The sequence below is a fragment of the Macaca nemestrina genome, chromosome 8 (genome assembly GCF_043159975.1).
Source record: "Macaca nemestrina isolate mMacNem1 chromosome 8, mMacNem.hap1, whole genome shotgun sequence".
NCBI lineage: Eukaryota > Metazoa > Chordata > Mammalia > Primates > Cercopithecidae > Macaca > Macaca nemestrina.
The window spans coordinates 141,605,646-141,620,888 of record NC_092132.1 but is presented as its reverse complement, the minus strand read 5'-3'; the positions used below and the strand labels follow the sequence as shown (position 1 = coordinate 141,620,888).

The 15,243-nt window shown below is 44.4% G+C and overlaps 1 protein-coding gene across 10 annotated transcripts in view; it reads right to left on the bottom strand.

Moving 5' to 3' along the window:
- The window catches only part of LOC105491127 (DLC1 Rho GTPase activating protein), a 520,902-nt gene that overhangs the window by 11,160 nt on the left and 494,499 nt on the right, over positions 1 to 15,243 (bottom strand). For all 10 annotated transcript variants that reach the window (XM_071068619.1, XM_071068618.1, XM_071068615.1 and 7 more), the window contains 5 exons: positions 8,685 to 8,748; positions 5,087 to 6,510; positions 4,155 to 4,331; positions 546 to 705; positions 219 to 417 (listed from right to left, as the gene is read on the bottom strand). In XM_071068619.1, coding sequence (XP_070924720.1) covers positions 219 to 417; positions 546 to 705; positions 4,155 to 4,331; positions 5,087 to 6,510; positions 8,685 to 8,748 — 2,024 coding nt within the window. The remainder of the gene's footprint in view (positions 1 to 218; positions 418 to 545; positions 706 to 4,154; positions 4,332 to 5,086; positions 6,511 to 8,684; positions 8,749 to 15,243) is intronic.

The following is a 15,243-nucleotide window of genomic DNA, read 5'->3' as shown; positions in this document are numbered from 1 at the left end:
CTGTAGTCCCAGCTACTTGGGAGGCTGAGGTGGGAGAATTGCTTGAACCTGGGAGGCAGAGGTTGCAGTGAGCCGAGGTCACGCCACTGCACTCCGGTCTGGGTGACAGAGCGAGACTCCATCTCAAAAAAAAAAAGAATGCTATCAAGGAAGCTACAAGCTTCAGTGGGTCCTATTTTTCCCCGACACCAACAATCTTAAGATCAAAGGACACTCACATTGGTAGATCTGTAGAAAGGTTTCCGAGAGTTTGTTTGTCATTAGTGGCTCAGGAAGATCTCGAAAATACTGCTTCAGCATGTCTGCCACGTCATAAGCAGACTGTCCTTCGTAGTTGACACAGTCTACCGCACCTTCATTCATCTGGCGCAGAGCCTGAATCCGGGACTTGACCCCCGATTTTCTGAAGAGCCCAACCTGTCGGAAGAGCAACACTAAGTGTGGGGTACATTCACATGGACGCAGTGTTCACACCACACAACTAGAAGACGCTGCACGTAATCCGAGCTCCCCTGAGTGTGCGAACCCGCAGGCAGCACTCTCACCTGATCCAAACAATGGTTCCGGAGGTATCGCATGGCCTGCTGGATGCTCTGAGGCAACGGCTGTCCTGTGCGCTGCACGTTGACCGTCAGTGGGACCCCGAACACACTCCGGTCCTTGTAGTCTGGAACCTTGATCCTCTTCATGAACTTGGGCACGGCCCTGTTAAAGAACACAGAGATGGTGGTGTCGGGGGAGACATGTTCGCTTGTCTGTCTACACTTGTCCACTTCTGCAGGTAAACCCTGTGGGCTCCAGATCTGTGCTAATATGGTGGCTACTTAAATTTAAATTAAACAAAATGACAAGTTCAGTTCCCCAGTGGCTCTGGCCACACTTCAGGTGCTCCTTCGCCTTTTGTGCTCAGTACCTACTGTATTGGCTTGTGCAGATAAAGAATGTTCCTATCATCCAGACAGTTCTCCTGGACAGTGCTGTTCTAGATCTTCTAAGAGCTGGGGTTGTGAGGTTCAGTCTCATTTCCTCAGTTGGGAGTGTCTTTCCACCTTGAACCTGGAGAATTGGAGTCTACAGTCTTAAGGAAGCTGATGGATTTCCTCATAGAATGGCGGTATAGGAAGGAACAAGCAGAAAACAACGTATAATATCCTAATGAGGTGCTTCTGATAGAGTGTGAAAAACAAGGTCTCTTTTGTCTTAACAAAAGGATAAGAATCACTTCTGAGTTCTTGATGAGATCCAAAGCATTTAGGGTCAAAAGATGCACGTAATACAGGATGGGAAAACAGCAATGAGAGCCTAACACAATGACAGCCAACTCCAGAGCTCAACAGTGAATGACCTGAAGTCAAAATAAATTCTCCTGCTGATGACCCGCAGAACATTACATTTTTAGGTTTCTAAAGGAAGATGGAAAAGGAACAATGGGGGTTTTGTGAGCCAACCCCAGGCTCTCTGGTGTCCTGAAACCAGGTCCACCCCAGCAGTATACGCAACAGCAGGAAACCCATGTCATGCATTTCAGGCTGTCAAGCAGAAATTCCAGCTCTCCCAATGACCTCTCTGAACAGGACCCGAAAGGGCAAGGCCAAACAGGAAAAGAACCTTGTGTAGGATTCCTCCCTGCTCCACAGATCCCACCATGTGAGGTTTTTACAGTTAGTTTTGAGTCACTGGAAACGCTGACCAGAACTCAAGAAGTATTATGGACTTTCAGATTCTTGAGGGTTTGGTGGGATGGGGGTGGGCAACTCAGAAATGAGAATCTAAAATATGCAGTTTTAAATAGCCAGCAGGGAAAATATTACTCTAAGCACAGAGGAACTCCAGAGAAGACAGACCGCTTTGCTTTTTGAATGCTCACCAGCGGCCATGGCGTGTTACTGTTTATAGCTCCAGGAAAGGTAAAACGAAAGAGCACAGTTAAGTTTGTATTTCCATACAGTTAAGTATATGGTATCACGGCTATAAGTGTGCATAATGCTCGCTTTGTCAGGGGAGAAAAGCCCGACGGCGGAATGTGAAAAGAACACATTACGATCCCCACCGAGAATCTGAAGCATGTGAGGATAAACCGGTCAATACTTATTTCTGTCATTCAGAACAAACAACTTCTGTATTTAGCAAGGCTCACATAATAACAGCCTTTGAACAGGAGGTGCTTTGATGCTGAAGTTAAACCCACTATGAGTCCTAAGGAGAGGAGGAGCTGAAGACAGAACAGTTTCCTTACTTCGCCGACTTTCTCAAGTAACTTGGGTTTGCTACAGTGTGCTACTAATAAAATGGGCGGCTTCTCCATTTTTATCAAATACAGTAGTTGTGCAACTGGATAATAAACACTCAGATTACTGAAAAGACTTAAGGATTCCCAGCTGACACTGAAAAATACACTGAGACGTCAATCTAGAAAACATTTCTCTGCTTTGCACTGATAGCAGAAAAATTAAGATGTACCCAGATTAGGCTAGATGACTCATCTAGTCTTATAGCCTACCCCTCACATTCTATATACTAAGGAGCTATATTTTTCAAAGTAATTATAAACAATTTGTACAATGCATTTCATCTCTACATTTGAGTCTATAATATGTTAGAGTAGTGAATTCCTTAAAATAATTATTCACTGTTTGAGAGTCTTTGCTAGAAAAAAAGTAACCTGAATTCTTTAGCACAGGTAGATTTTTTAATGATGCTACAAATATTTGCATTGCGTCCAAAATGATTTTTTCTTTTTTTCTTTTTTTTTGAGACAGAGTCTTACTCTGTCGCCCAGGATGGAGTACAGTAGCCTTATCTTGGGGCTCACTGCAACCTCCACCTCCTGGGTTCAAGGGTTTCTCATGTCTCGACTTCCTGAGTGCCACCATGCCCAGCTAATTTTTGTATTTTAGTAGAGATGGGGTTTCACCATGTTGGCCAGGCTGGTCTCAAACTCCTGGCCTCATGTGATCCACCTGCCTCAGAATCCCAAAATGCTGGTATTATAGGTATGAGCCACCACACCCGGCCCAAAATGATTTCTACAAAAAGGCATGAATAGGGTTATAAGACCAGGTACTGTAAATCAAGAATTTCAAAGACAGTCTCATTAAATCTTAATGTTTTTCTTTTCTTCCATCCAAAAATATGATCTGATACTGTGCATATATTTACTTATAGTGGATTATTCCTAATATTGGAAAGATGCCTATACCACATGATGCAAGAGTAATGCATTCTCTCCCCCATCAACTGGCAATCTGTCACTCAGAGAGCTGAAAACTTAATCAACCAACCCACGCTGATAATTTCCTAAGACTCCACTGGCTTCAACAATATCAAATGTGGCCTAAAGAATATACAGAGTGGCTGGCGTGGCAGCTCACACCTGTAATTCCAGCAACTTGGGAGGCCAAGGTGGGTGGATCTCTTGAGCCCAGGAATTCGAGACCAGCCTAGTTAACATGGTGAAACTGCATCTCTACAAAACAGAAGAAAACAAAACAAAACAAAAAACAAAAAACAAAAAACTAGCCAGGTGTGGTGGAGAGCAACTGTAGTACCACCTACTCGGGAGTCCAGCCACTCTGGAGCCTGAAGTGGGAGAATCGCTTGAGCCCAGGAAGTCAAGGTGGCAGTGAGCCAAGATTGCACCACTGCACTGCACTCCAGCCTAGGTGACAGAGCAAGACCCTGTCTCAAAAAAAAAAAAAAAAAAAAAAAACAACCAAAAATCCAAAAAACAAAACAAAACAAAAAAAAAATGCAGAGAGAGTGATTAGTGTCATATTTTTACTGTGGGGACAACCTCAAGGAGCTGACCAAAAATATCTTTTTTTTTGAGACACAGTCTCGCTCTGTTGCCCAGGCTGGAGTGCAGTGGCGCAATCTCGGCTCACTGAAAGCTCCGCCTCCCGGGTTCACGCCATTCTCCTGCCTCAGCCTTCCGAGTAGCTGGGACTACAGGTGCCCGCCACCACACCTGGCTGATTTTTTGTATTTTTAGTAGAGTTGGGGTTTTACTGTGTTAGCCAGGATGGTCTCGATATTCTGACCTCATGATCCGCACACCTCAGCCTCCCAAAGTGCTGGGATTACAGGCGTGAGCCACCGCGCCCGGCCCCAAAAATATCTTTCAAGGACAGTTGACTGATCATTTAAACTCTTACCAGCTAAAACCATGCTTGTTAGAAGGTGTGTATTTCTCCAGCAGGGCTGTTAGCTTTAGGAGTGAGTATTTCTGCAGCAGGTTCATCTGGGCCACAGACTGGCAGTTAATCTGTAGTGATACAGAGTTGAGGCTTGGCCGATGTGAGCTCTGGAAACTGTGCCATCTCAGTCGGTGCCTGCGGGAGAAGTGGAGAGAAAAGTGAGTGTAAAGGCTTTTTATTTGATTTTATTTGATTTTTTTCTTGCTCTGTTGCCCAGGCAGTGGTGCCATCAGAGCTCACTGCAGCCTTGAACTCCTGGGCTCAAGTGATCCTCCTGCCTCAGCCTCCTGAGTAGCCAGGACTGCAGGCCTGTGCCACCATGTCTGGCTCATTTTTTAATTTTTTGTAGAGACGGAGTCTACCTATGGTGCCCAGCCTGGTCTCAAACTCTTGGCCTCAAGTGATCCTCCCACCTTGGCCTCCCAAAGTATTGGATTACAGTGAGCCACTGTGCCTGGCCCAAAGGCTTTTTAATAGAGAGAAGTAACATTAGCAATGGGCTGCTTGCTGGCATCTTATCTTAGGAACTGAGACGACTTGATTTCTATTCCATGCTTTAATCCTCATTATGGGAAAATATACACAATATAAAGTGTACCGTTTTCACCATTTTTCAGTATGCAGTCGAGTGGCACCAAGTTCATTCTCATTGTGTGACCATCTCTATCAACCATCTCCAGAACTTTTTTCATCTTCCCCAACCGGAACTCCATACCCATTCAATCACATCCACTTTTTGAATTTTGGTGCTTCCTGGTCTGACACCTTCCTTAGGAATGGACATGGCTAAGAATGCCAGACTTAATCCCATTTTCTCCCACAGAACAAGCACAGGCAATCTCTTTCTGACCCCCGTGCCTCACACCTGGAGAGAGGAGAAAAACTGTTACCTGTTGGACCTGGTTAGGGAAGCCCCAACCCCAGAATCCCTCCTTTCCGGGATGTCAGAGGGCTCTTCCGGTTCATTCAGGGAGTTGCCTGTGCTGTCCAAGTCGCTGGGTGTGGTTCGGTCGTTGTCCACATCCAGGTGTATCTGTTTTGGAGAGGATGGGCAGGGAGAGACCGAGTCCAGGGCTGAGTCCGAATCTCCCTCATCAGAAAACTTCTCCGACCACTGATTGACTATCCGCTGCATCCCCTTCACGTGGTAGAGGATGTCGTCCAGCTCAGGGAAGATGTCCTCATTCTCCAGATCTGCCAGGTCCCCTGAACTGGAGTAGAGGATGGAGCCCGGCACGTTGTCATAGATGCTCAGGCGGCTGCTCATGGAGCTGGAAGAATTGCGCCTCTTCAGTTCCTTGGGGTTGTCGCTGCTGTTTTCCCTCCTGAGGCTGATGTGGCCAGGGCCGTGGAAGCTTCCCGTCCTCCAGTTCACAGAGCCGTTATTCCCCGAGGGGGAGAAACTGCCATTGGTGAGAGCTTTGGGGAAAGTGCCAGGCTTGTGATCTTCAGGGATGTAGAACACCGTGTCCTCTGGGTAGCTCTCGCGGTTCTTAAAGTTCTGTTCCATCACGTTGTTAAATGTTGACTGATTGAAAGGATCGAAGCCCTCTAAGTACATGCCCACCCGCTTGTTACAGGCACTGAGGCTCCGGGTCCTGGTAACAGGGCTGGGCGTGCTGACCGCGCTGCTGGTCTCCGACTGGCTGCTGCTGCTGCTGGTCTGCGTGGAGTTGGAAACGCTCCTCTTTCGTACCATGGGGACGTTGATGCGGTTGCCGTTGAGGGCGGAGATCTCCACGCAGTTGAGCTGCTTCAGCTTCTCCTCATCCACCCCCTCTTGCAGGATGGGCCCGCTGATGATCAACCCCAGCTTTGAAGGCGCTTTGTGCTTGCTGTGGTGGGAGCCCTTGAGCTTCAGACTCTCCATCCGTTTCAGCAGACTGCGCGTCTTGGACTTGGCAGTTTTTTCGTGGCCTTTCATGCTGAAGCTGAAGCTGGACAGTTCCTTGGGAGACGGCAGGCTGCCGAAAGAGTCGTCATTGCCTGCCAAGTTGCTGGAGGAGCAAACGCTGATGACGGAGTTAGTCCGGGGGGTGGCAGCATCCTCGCTGGGGGGCGCGTGGCTGGCGAGGCTGCCAGTGCTGCTGAGGCTGCGGACGGAAGACACCTCCTGGCGCTCGCCGCGGTCCATCAGCGTGCCTCCGGGGCTGGCGCCGTCCGGCGGGTGGGAGTCGTCTGGGGACCCAGGGACTGGGTCTTGTTTTGGAGAAAAGACATCAAACTCTTCAAGCCGGGACCATCTCTTGCTGTCCCTTTGGAAAGTCCATTTGCCACTGATGGCACAAGGCTCATCCTCGTCTGAATCGTCACTCTGCAAAGACAGAAAGGAGCCATTCACACACCGGGGCTGGCAGCCAGCAGGGAGCAGGGCATGAGCAGGAGGCTGCTCATAATATGCCAGTAGTGTCAATTCTCCCCTTGTACTTTATAATTTGAATTTTAAAGGTTTTTTTTGTTTTGTTTTGTTTTTGTTTTTTAAGAAATAGGGTCTCACTCTGTTGTCCAGGCTGGAGTACAGTGGCATGATCACAGCTTACTGCAGGCTCAAATTCTAGGGCTCAAGTGATCCTCCCACTTCAGCCTCCCTAGTAGCTGGGATCACAGGCAAGTGCCAACATGTCCAGCTATTTTTTTTTTTTTTTGGTAGAGATGGGGTCTTGCTGTATTGCCCAGGTTGGTTCTGAACTGCTGACCTCAAATGATCCTCCCACCTGTGCCTCCCAGAGTGCTGCGGTGACAGGGATGAGCTACTGTGCCCAGCCCCATTTACATATTCTTTTTCTTTTTTAATTTTTTTTGTAGAGAGCAGGAGTCTTACTATATTGGCCTAGGCTGGTCTCAAACTCCTGGCCTCAAGCGATCCTCCCACATGGGCCTCCCAAAGTGTTGGGATTACAGGCATGAGCCACATTGCCCAGTGTTTTGTTTTGTTTTTTAAATAACAAAGATGTATTTAAAGAATTTAACAGAGGAGTACCTGACCAAATGCTGCAAGTTTAAATAAGAACTATTTTATGGAAACTCTGGGATCTACAGGCTGTTCCTTAATTGCTCACAGAGGAAACCTCCGAGATGGTGAAAATTCCAGGCATGCAAAATATTCTGAACTGAAGTGAGCAGTGAGCAGGACTGCCTCCGGGCTGCCTTCCATTGTGCGGTCTTTTGTTGGTGTATGTTTATATTCCCTCTTGCAATTAAAAAGGTAGTTTTCAAACACTAAGAAGAGTGGCAACTCAAATCTCTAGACACTGAAAATTTATAAGGTCTCCCACTGGAATAAAGGGGCCCTGGATCAAGGTGGGTCATCACGCAGCTTCAGTCCACTACCAGGGCTTTGGAGACTCTTACCAGTACCTTTTCTTCCCCTCCCCCACCAGACATGAGGGCTAGCGCTCAGGCCACAGCTGACCTGTGAAGTTTCAACCTCAGTCATGCTCCAGCCCATTGAACAAGGTTTCACAAATACCCAGCTCTGACAGCTTGCGGTATTCATAAACACTAAGGAACATCTTTGCTGGTTATGCCCGATTTATGTATAGGACTCAGGGATATGCTGTCACACCGACTATTGCATCTGGGCCTTTTCGGCAGGAATCAAAGGGCACAATTCAGTATGATACATGTCTTTTCCACTGGTGTGGAAAATATCCCATGGCCCAAGTTTCACAGGACAATGAGTGGAAAGCATGGAGCGCTGGCTTCTAGGGCTCTTCTGCACAGCTCAGTGGGTGCTGAGGTTCCAGTTCATTTGTTTCAAAGCTTTGACTCCCCAAGAAGGCAACTTTTTGCAGCTCAGGGACTCTGGCATAATTCAAATTTGTACCCGGAAGTCAGAAATATGTTCTTTGACCAGACTCATTCCTGTTTACTCTAATTTGTGACACTTACTCCCAGTACTACACCCACCTCTTCTTGTAAGATCTCATAACAAGTCTTCACAATTCACGCGCAGAAGAAAATACCATCCAATTTGATTCTATACCACCATTTGACTAAACTGTGTGGGATTTCCTGCCTTCTCCTCTTCCTCCTCCAATTCCTTTCCTCCCTCCAAATCTCTTATTATTCTTCAATATTGCACAAATCGGCCTTCACTTTCACCTCTACAGCTTTGAAGCACAGTTATTGTTATATTTGGGAAGACAGAAGAGTTGGAAATAAGCTTTATTTCCTCTATAACCAATGCAAAAATCCACTGAGATTCCTTAAGCATGATCCCTTTATTATGTAACAGACATTGAGTTAGGCAAAATCATAGCTGATGTCATCAGGTCAAAAATAATATATAAAATAATGTAATGGGCTAGTTGCAACTATTGACTTCAACTACATAAGGCTATCGAGTCTAGATGATACCATTCAAGATGTAGATGCTTACGGAACGAGAAACTAAGACTTTGAGAAACAAAAGCTATTACAAAACACATCATTCACTTTTTTGTTTGCCCCTTCCCCCTCATTCTATTATACAATTTGTATACTCACTCGTTTCCGATGAGGACTAATTTCTAGCTTCATCACCGCACATTTGTTTAAAGTATTTAGACGCCTATAGAGCAAAGAAATAACGTTAGCAAAGATAGGCAACCACTCTCTACTAAGGGGATAAACACCTGTTTTTAAACAATTCATATATCTAAGGAGTTTCTTGGAACTCAGTAAAATCTAACACCTAGAGGAGTATTAGAAACTTCTTTAAAAAGTGAGTGATTTAAAAATACCGTGGCCAGGCGTGGTGGCTCACGCCTGTACTACCAGCACTTTGGGAGGCTGAGGTGCGTGGATCACGAGGTCAGGAGATCGAGACCATCCTGGCTAACATGGTGAAACCCTGTCTCTACTAAAAATACAAAAAAAAAAACAAGCCGGGCGTGGTGGTGGGCACCTGTAGTCCCAGCTACTCGGGAGGCTGAGGCAGGAGAATGGCGTGAACCCAGGAGGCGGAGCTTTCAGTGAGCAGAGATCGCGCCCCTGCACTCCAGCCTGGGCGACAGAGCGAGACTCCATCTCAAAATAAATAAAAATAAAAATACTTTTATGTTTCTAAAGTTTTTCACTGTAATTTTTATATTTTAGTGTGAAATGGCACACAGCTATGATACTGTCAAGTCTGATTCTTTAACTCTCAATGAGTTGCTCTTACTGAGAAAAATCATTCTTCCAGTAACTCTTAGGTTGAGCCATTATGGACTGCCACATGTGATGCCAAGAAAGAAAAGTTTCTGACTGGGCACAGTGGCTCACGTCTGTAATCCCAGAACTTTGGGAGGCCGAGGCAGGCAGATCACCTGAAGTCAGGAGTTTGAGACCAGCCTGTCCAACATGGTGAAACCCCATCTCTACTAAAAATACAAAAATTAGCTGGGCATGGTTGTGGGTGCCTCTGATGCCAGCTACTCGGGAGGCCGTGGCAGGGAGAATGGCTTGAACCTGGGAGGCGGAGGCTGTGGTGAGCAGAGATTGTGCCACTGCACTCCAGCCTGGGCAATAGAGCCAGACTCCATTTCAAAAACAAAACAAAAAGAAAAAAAAAGAAAAGTTTATGAGGTCTCCTTTCACAGAAATAGAAACAGCGAAACAGCAACAAAGAACCAAGTAGAGTTTTTGGCAAAATGAACAGTGTCTTGTATTTCAAATTTAAACTCAAATTTAAACAATTAGTTTTAGTTATCTCTGATGAATCATAATCTTGGACAGCTGTTCAAAATTTTAGAGTCCCTGCACAGAATGGAAATTGAAACCCTCTTTAATATCCAATATTTTGAACAGCTTCCTGTTATAGGACAATATAATGTGTGCCATACTCATGGCAATAGGACAAATGATCACTTAAAGAATCTGCATACTGTAACTTCAAGGATCCAAATCTTACTGAGTTCAAAATTAAGCACTCAGGTCACATTCTTCTTTGCAACAGCCATCCTATTGTAATTACGATATCAATACTTTGACCTCTGCCAAACAGCAGTATCAATTTAAAATTAGGGAGATTTAGTTCCATTGAAAATAAAACACTTACAGAAAAAATCCAAAGCCTCATAGAGAAATAATGCAATAGTTGAAAAAAGAAACTCTTTAAATATGCTGAACTAAATGGTATGTACAAATATGAATGACAACCCTTCAGGCCCCAATTTTCCTGCCATCTCCCAGATGGTCATCACTCATCCTTCCTGAAATGAACCTGTAATGTGTCTGTTTGCTATCTGCTATCACCAGTTTTCCAGTTTTTCCTACAAATTGCAATCCTTACATTTTCATAAGATAAGATCATTTAATTCACACAAATTCCTGGGAAACGTAAGACCACCTCAGGGCTTTATCTTCCTGATCCTGTTCTTGCGGTTTGCCTAACAATGTTGATGCAACAGAACAGAAAGTATTTTTCCCTGCCTGATAAGCCCAATTTTGACTTCATAGCTTATGTGGTAGCCTGTTTATAGAATAAACAAAGATAGCACAGAGTGCCTATGTTCAGAAGAATTCTGTGTTGATGGGGAGGAAAAGAAAACAAATAACTAAGAAAAAGTCTGCATACTTTAAAATGAGTGGATATAAGGTCCCTCTATTGGGGGTATCAATTACTTAAATGACTTACACCCACAATGTTTTAATTCTCAAATGTTTTCAAGATTTAAAGAATCCGGAATGGTTACAGTTAGTCTTAGGTCTGGGTTCCATTAATCAAACCTGTAATCAAATAGTCACTTGACTTCATTTGGGCTTTAATGGTTGAATGGTGTTTATAACCGAATTTACTAGTCACAGAGGCCTATGGGGCTGGGGAGAGGTTTAGCTTCACAAACTCTAGATTTTAGTCGAACGAAAAAGACACAGGAGGCCAGTTCTCTAAAGGTCAACATTATCTTTTTATGTTGGTAGCACCAATCTAATGGCATTACAGACCTAAAGCCCAGAGTTATACCCTAGGGTTTCTGTGATTTTCATTTGTCCCGGAGGACCCTAAAGAACATACTGTGCTGGGACCTTATTTGCTTACAGGGACAGTACTGATATCAAATCATAGTTCCAGCTACACAAACGAGGCCTACTACGGGCCAGGCACTATGCTAGGCACTTCCTATGTATTACTTCATTTTCCCAACAAACCTATGGTACAGATATTATGATTAACCTTCACTTTACAAATGAGGAAATGGGGCTTGGGGAGGTCACAGATCTTGTCTAAGTCCACACGATTAAAACATGGTGATTCTCAAACCCAGTAACTTCTGTGTTCCTTTCTTTTTTTTTTTTTTTTTGAGACAGAGTCTTGCTCTATTGCCTAGGCTGGAGTGCAGTGGTGCGATCTTGGCTCACTGCAACCTCTGCCTGCCAGGTTCAAGCAATTCTCGTGCCTCAGCCTCCCGAGCAGCTGGGACTACAGGCGCCCACCATCACGCCCAGCTAATTTTTGTATTTTTAGTAGAAGTGAGGGTTTGCCATGTTGCCCCACTGGTCTCGATCTCCTGAGCTCGGGCAATGCACTCACCTTGGCCTCCCAAAGTGCTAGGATGACAGGCATGAGGCACCGTGCCCGGCCATTTGTGTTCCTTTCTAACATCAATATTAATGGTAGTAATGAATGAAAGCAACTTATATCCTAAGGGATTCCTCACACAGTGGCTGAAATGCTGGTTTCATAACCCATCTGTCCGGAAGCCTGGGCCTTTCCCATCCCCCTAAGAACACGCCCAGGCTGGGCTCCATAGGAATGTGTCCCTCTTATCTCCTGGGCAACTTGTAACCTGCTCTGAAGAGGGAGGGGCACAAGGCTGGCCTATCAAAGGTTCAAGAGCTTCTCTGCATGGAGCTGCAGGAACCCAGATAAAAGCACAGCAGGTGGGGACCTGGGCCCCATTGTATTCAAAGTAAAAACAGGCCAAAAACAAAGAAGAGAAGAGGGAGAAGGGGGAAAGAAACCATTTTCCAAGTAATACTCTCACAAAAGCGGTTACAATTCTTAAAGATATTTTCTTGGAATCTGTGCAATTGCTTTAAAAAAAATTACATGCTACTCCCAGCCTTTCCTTTTCTTTCTTTCTTTTTTTTTTTCCTGAGACAGAGTCGCTCAGGTTGGAATGCAATGGTGCTATCACGGCTCATTGGAGCCTGGACCTCCTGGGCTCACAGGATCCTCCCACCTCAGCCTCCCAAGTAGCTGGGACTACAGGTATGCGCCATCATGCCTGCTTAATTTTTTTTATTTTTTGTAGAAATGGGGTCTTGCCATGTTGCCCAGGATGGTCTCCAACTCCTGGAGGCTCAAGTGATCCTCCCATCTTGGCCTCCCAAATTGCTGGGATTACAAGCGTGAGCCACTGTGCCCGGCTACATGCTTCCCTTTTAACAGACCAGAAACTGTGACAAAGTTAGAATGTGCTCTAAGGTGGGCTGCTGTGCACGGCTCAGGCATCTGACGGGCTGCTCTACCACAAAGTGCACACTGCAGATGACAGTGTGGAAATCTATTTTTCATTATACAACTGTCACTTTAAGTACACATAATTCTTTGCTGTGTTTATAGAAGGAGTCAATTTTAATTCCCAAGGAAAATAGCCATTTGGGATAGTTTTCAGAAGCTTTAGAAAGGCAAGCAATAGAAGGAACATTTCACAAGAGGTATCCTGGTAGTGAATCACAGTTCACAATACTACCTGCACATGCTTCAAGACAAAGTCAATCACTCCTCCAGGATTACTATTGAGTATAGCTCTCATAATCTTGGCCTTACCACTGGAATTGCATTATATGGTAAAGCTAGCAAGATCAGGCCAAAGCCACTTCTCCAAGCCACTTCTCTCATGTATCTCCAAGGGCAGATACATGAACCCCTTGCAGTGTGAATGTAAAAATGCTGGTTAGCGATCTAAATCCAAAAAACCTATAGTCCCACACTTGTAACTTTTGGTTATTGCCAAACTTTATATTTAAGATAATGTCATTGTTCTCATAAAACCCATAAAGTCTACAAGTCTTCTTGCCCTGAGTAGAAAAAGAAGCCCCTTCTTACTTCTTGACCAAAGGAGCCGTAAGATCTGTGAATGTCACAGGTACATGAACACTCTAAACTGAGAATAATGCTACAGTATACATGAGACCGCTTATAAGATCCCTGCATAAAATATGGTCCAGTACCAGAGGAGGAGGTAGGTGGGAAAGATTTTATAAAATGTTTAAGCTGATTTTCTGCAACTATATTACCCCATGTATTTAAAATCAACTGTTCTGAAAATATCAACAAGGCAAAGACAAAAGTCTATAAAAAGTCTGTCAGTCTAGAGAGAACTTCCAAAACCACAGGGCAACATTTCAAATAATACTGTAGCTTCGTTATTTTGCTGGCCCTTGAATTCCATAGGCCAAAGGTATTTGGAAGAGGCAGGTCTAGCAAATGAAGTGACTATCACATGATCAGTACAACAAGTATCTCAACTACACTATGCAGCTGACAGCTCAGAACTTGTAATGTGTTTTAAACAAAGGTGCTGGCTGGGCGCAGTGGCTCACGCCTGTAATCCCAGCACTGTGGGAGGCCAAGGCGGGTGGATCAGGAGTTCAAGACCAGCCAGCCAATATGGTGAAACTCCATCTCTACTAAAAAAATACAAAAAAATTAGCTGGGCGTGGTGGCGGGTGCCTGTAATCCCAGCTACTCCGGGGGCGAGGCAGAGAACTACTTGAACCTGGGAGGCGGAGGTTGCAGTGAGTTGAGATTGCGCCACTGTACTCCAGCCTGGGCGATAGAGCGAGACTCCATCTCAAAAAAATAAAAAAATAAATAAAATAAAGGAAGGTGCTTGAAATACACCTGATAGAGGTCCCTTTTCTTCTGAACATTTGTTTAGGCCTCTCAAAAGGGGCATCATTTTCATGAAAAGTCCATTTATGTGAACTTGTGGACAACAGCCCTGGGGTTTTCTATTACAAACCAGTTGATGACTGTTACTGTGTTCTGAAGAATTTCCTTTTTTAAAAAAGAAAATCCAACCCTAGGCCTTTCTGCACTTACTCAAATATGGGCCTAATAATTTAAGTTTTAAAGCGCTCTGACATCTATCACTGCATTTCCTATGAGGTGTTATTCTACGCAGGAGAGAAAACTGAAGTCCAACTAGCATATCTGGCAGAGTCTGCTTCTTCTAGGCTTTTCTTTTTGCCAAAGATCTAGCAGCACAGATTCATTTGCTCCAAAGAAAGGTGGCTTCCCAAAAGGTACTCAGAGCCAGTGTAAATTGCAAAGTACAGAGGATGCTTTTTCTCCCAGAAATGGAAAACAACATTTCACAAACTGATATTCTGAAAAAGCGTTCAAGAATTTAATCATGACCCTTTGGCCTGAAATGCTGCAGTGATATTTTTATGACCCAAGAATTCCTAAGCTATTGCTGCTGTCCAGAGCACCCACTCTCTAACTGGCTTAAAATGTGTGAAATGACGTAATGCTTAAATATTTCCTAAGATGCATCTCAGAAGTGACCTCATGCATATGCATGATCACCAGTGATGGATTGAAAACAGATTAATTCTGCTCCACAGCTAAGCATGAAAACATTAAAAAAATGTCTGTAGTTCATATTCCAGATGCGGACTCCTTCCCCTCCCGAAACTGCATCTGTGACATTTTTTTCATTCCCGATGACATAGTTATGATATTATACTCCATAGTGAAGTTCTTAGAATTAGCTTTCTTTCAGAAAATGGGTACATACCCTGTACATTTCTATCAGTCATTTAATTGGACTAGAAAAGTGACAGTGTTTCTGTCACTGTTTAAGAGGACTCTTTGTTTTTTCCTCTCTTAAGCCATGAGAATTAGTCTAGTCCATATACTATTCTAAATATTCCATCTATCTGCCCCAAACCACTGCTTACTTTGGTTGCTTCAAATAACACTGTATTATACGAGAAAGGCAGAAAACAGAACTACCACTGCTTTCTTTGCCTACAAAGAGGAAAGAAATACTGGACGTCATTCTACCTTCATGATGTTTTTCCAAATTAAAAAAAAAAAAATACTGAAACGGGGTGTGGTAGCTCACTC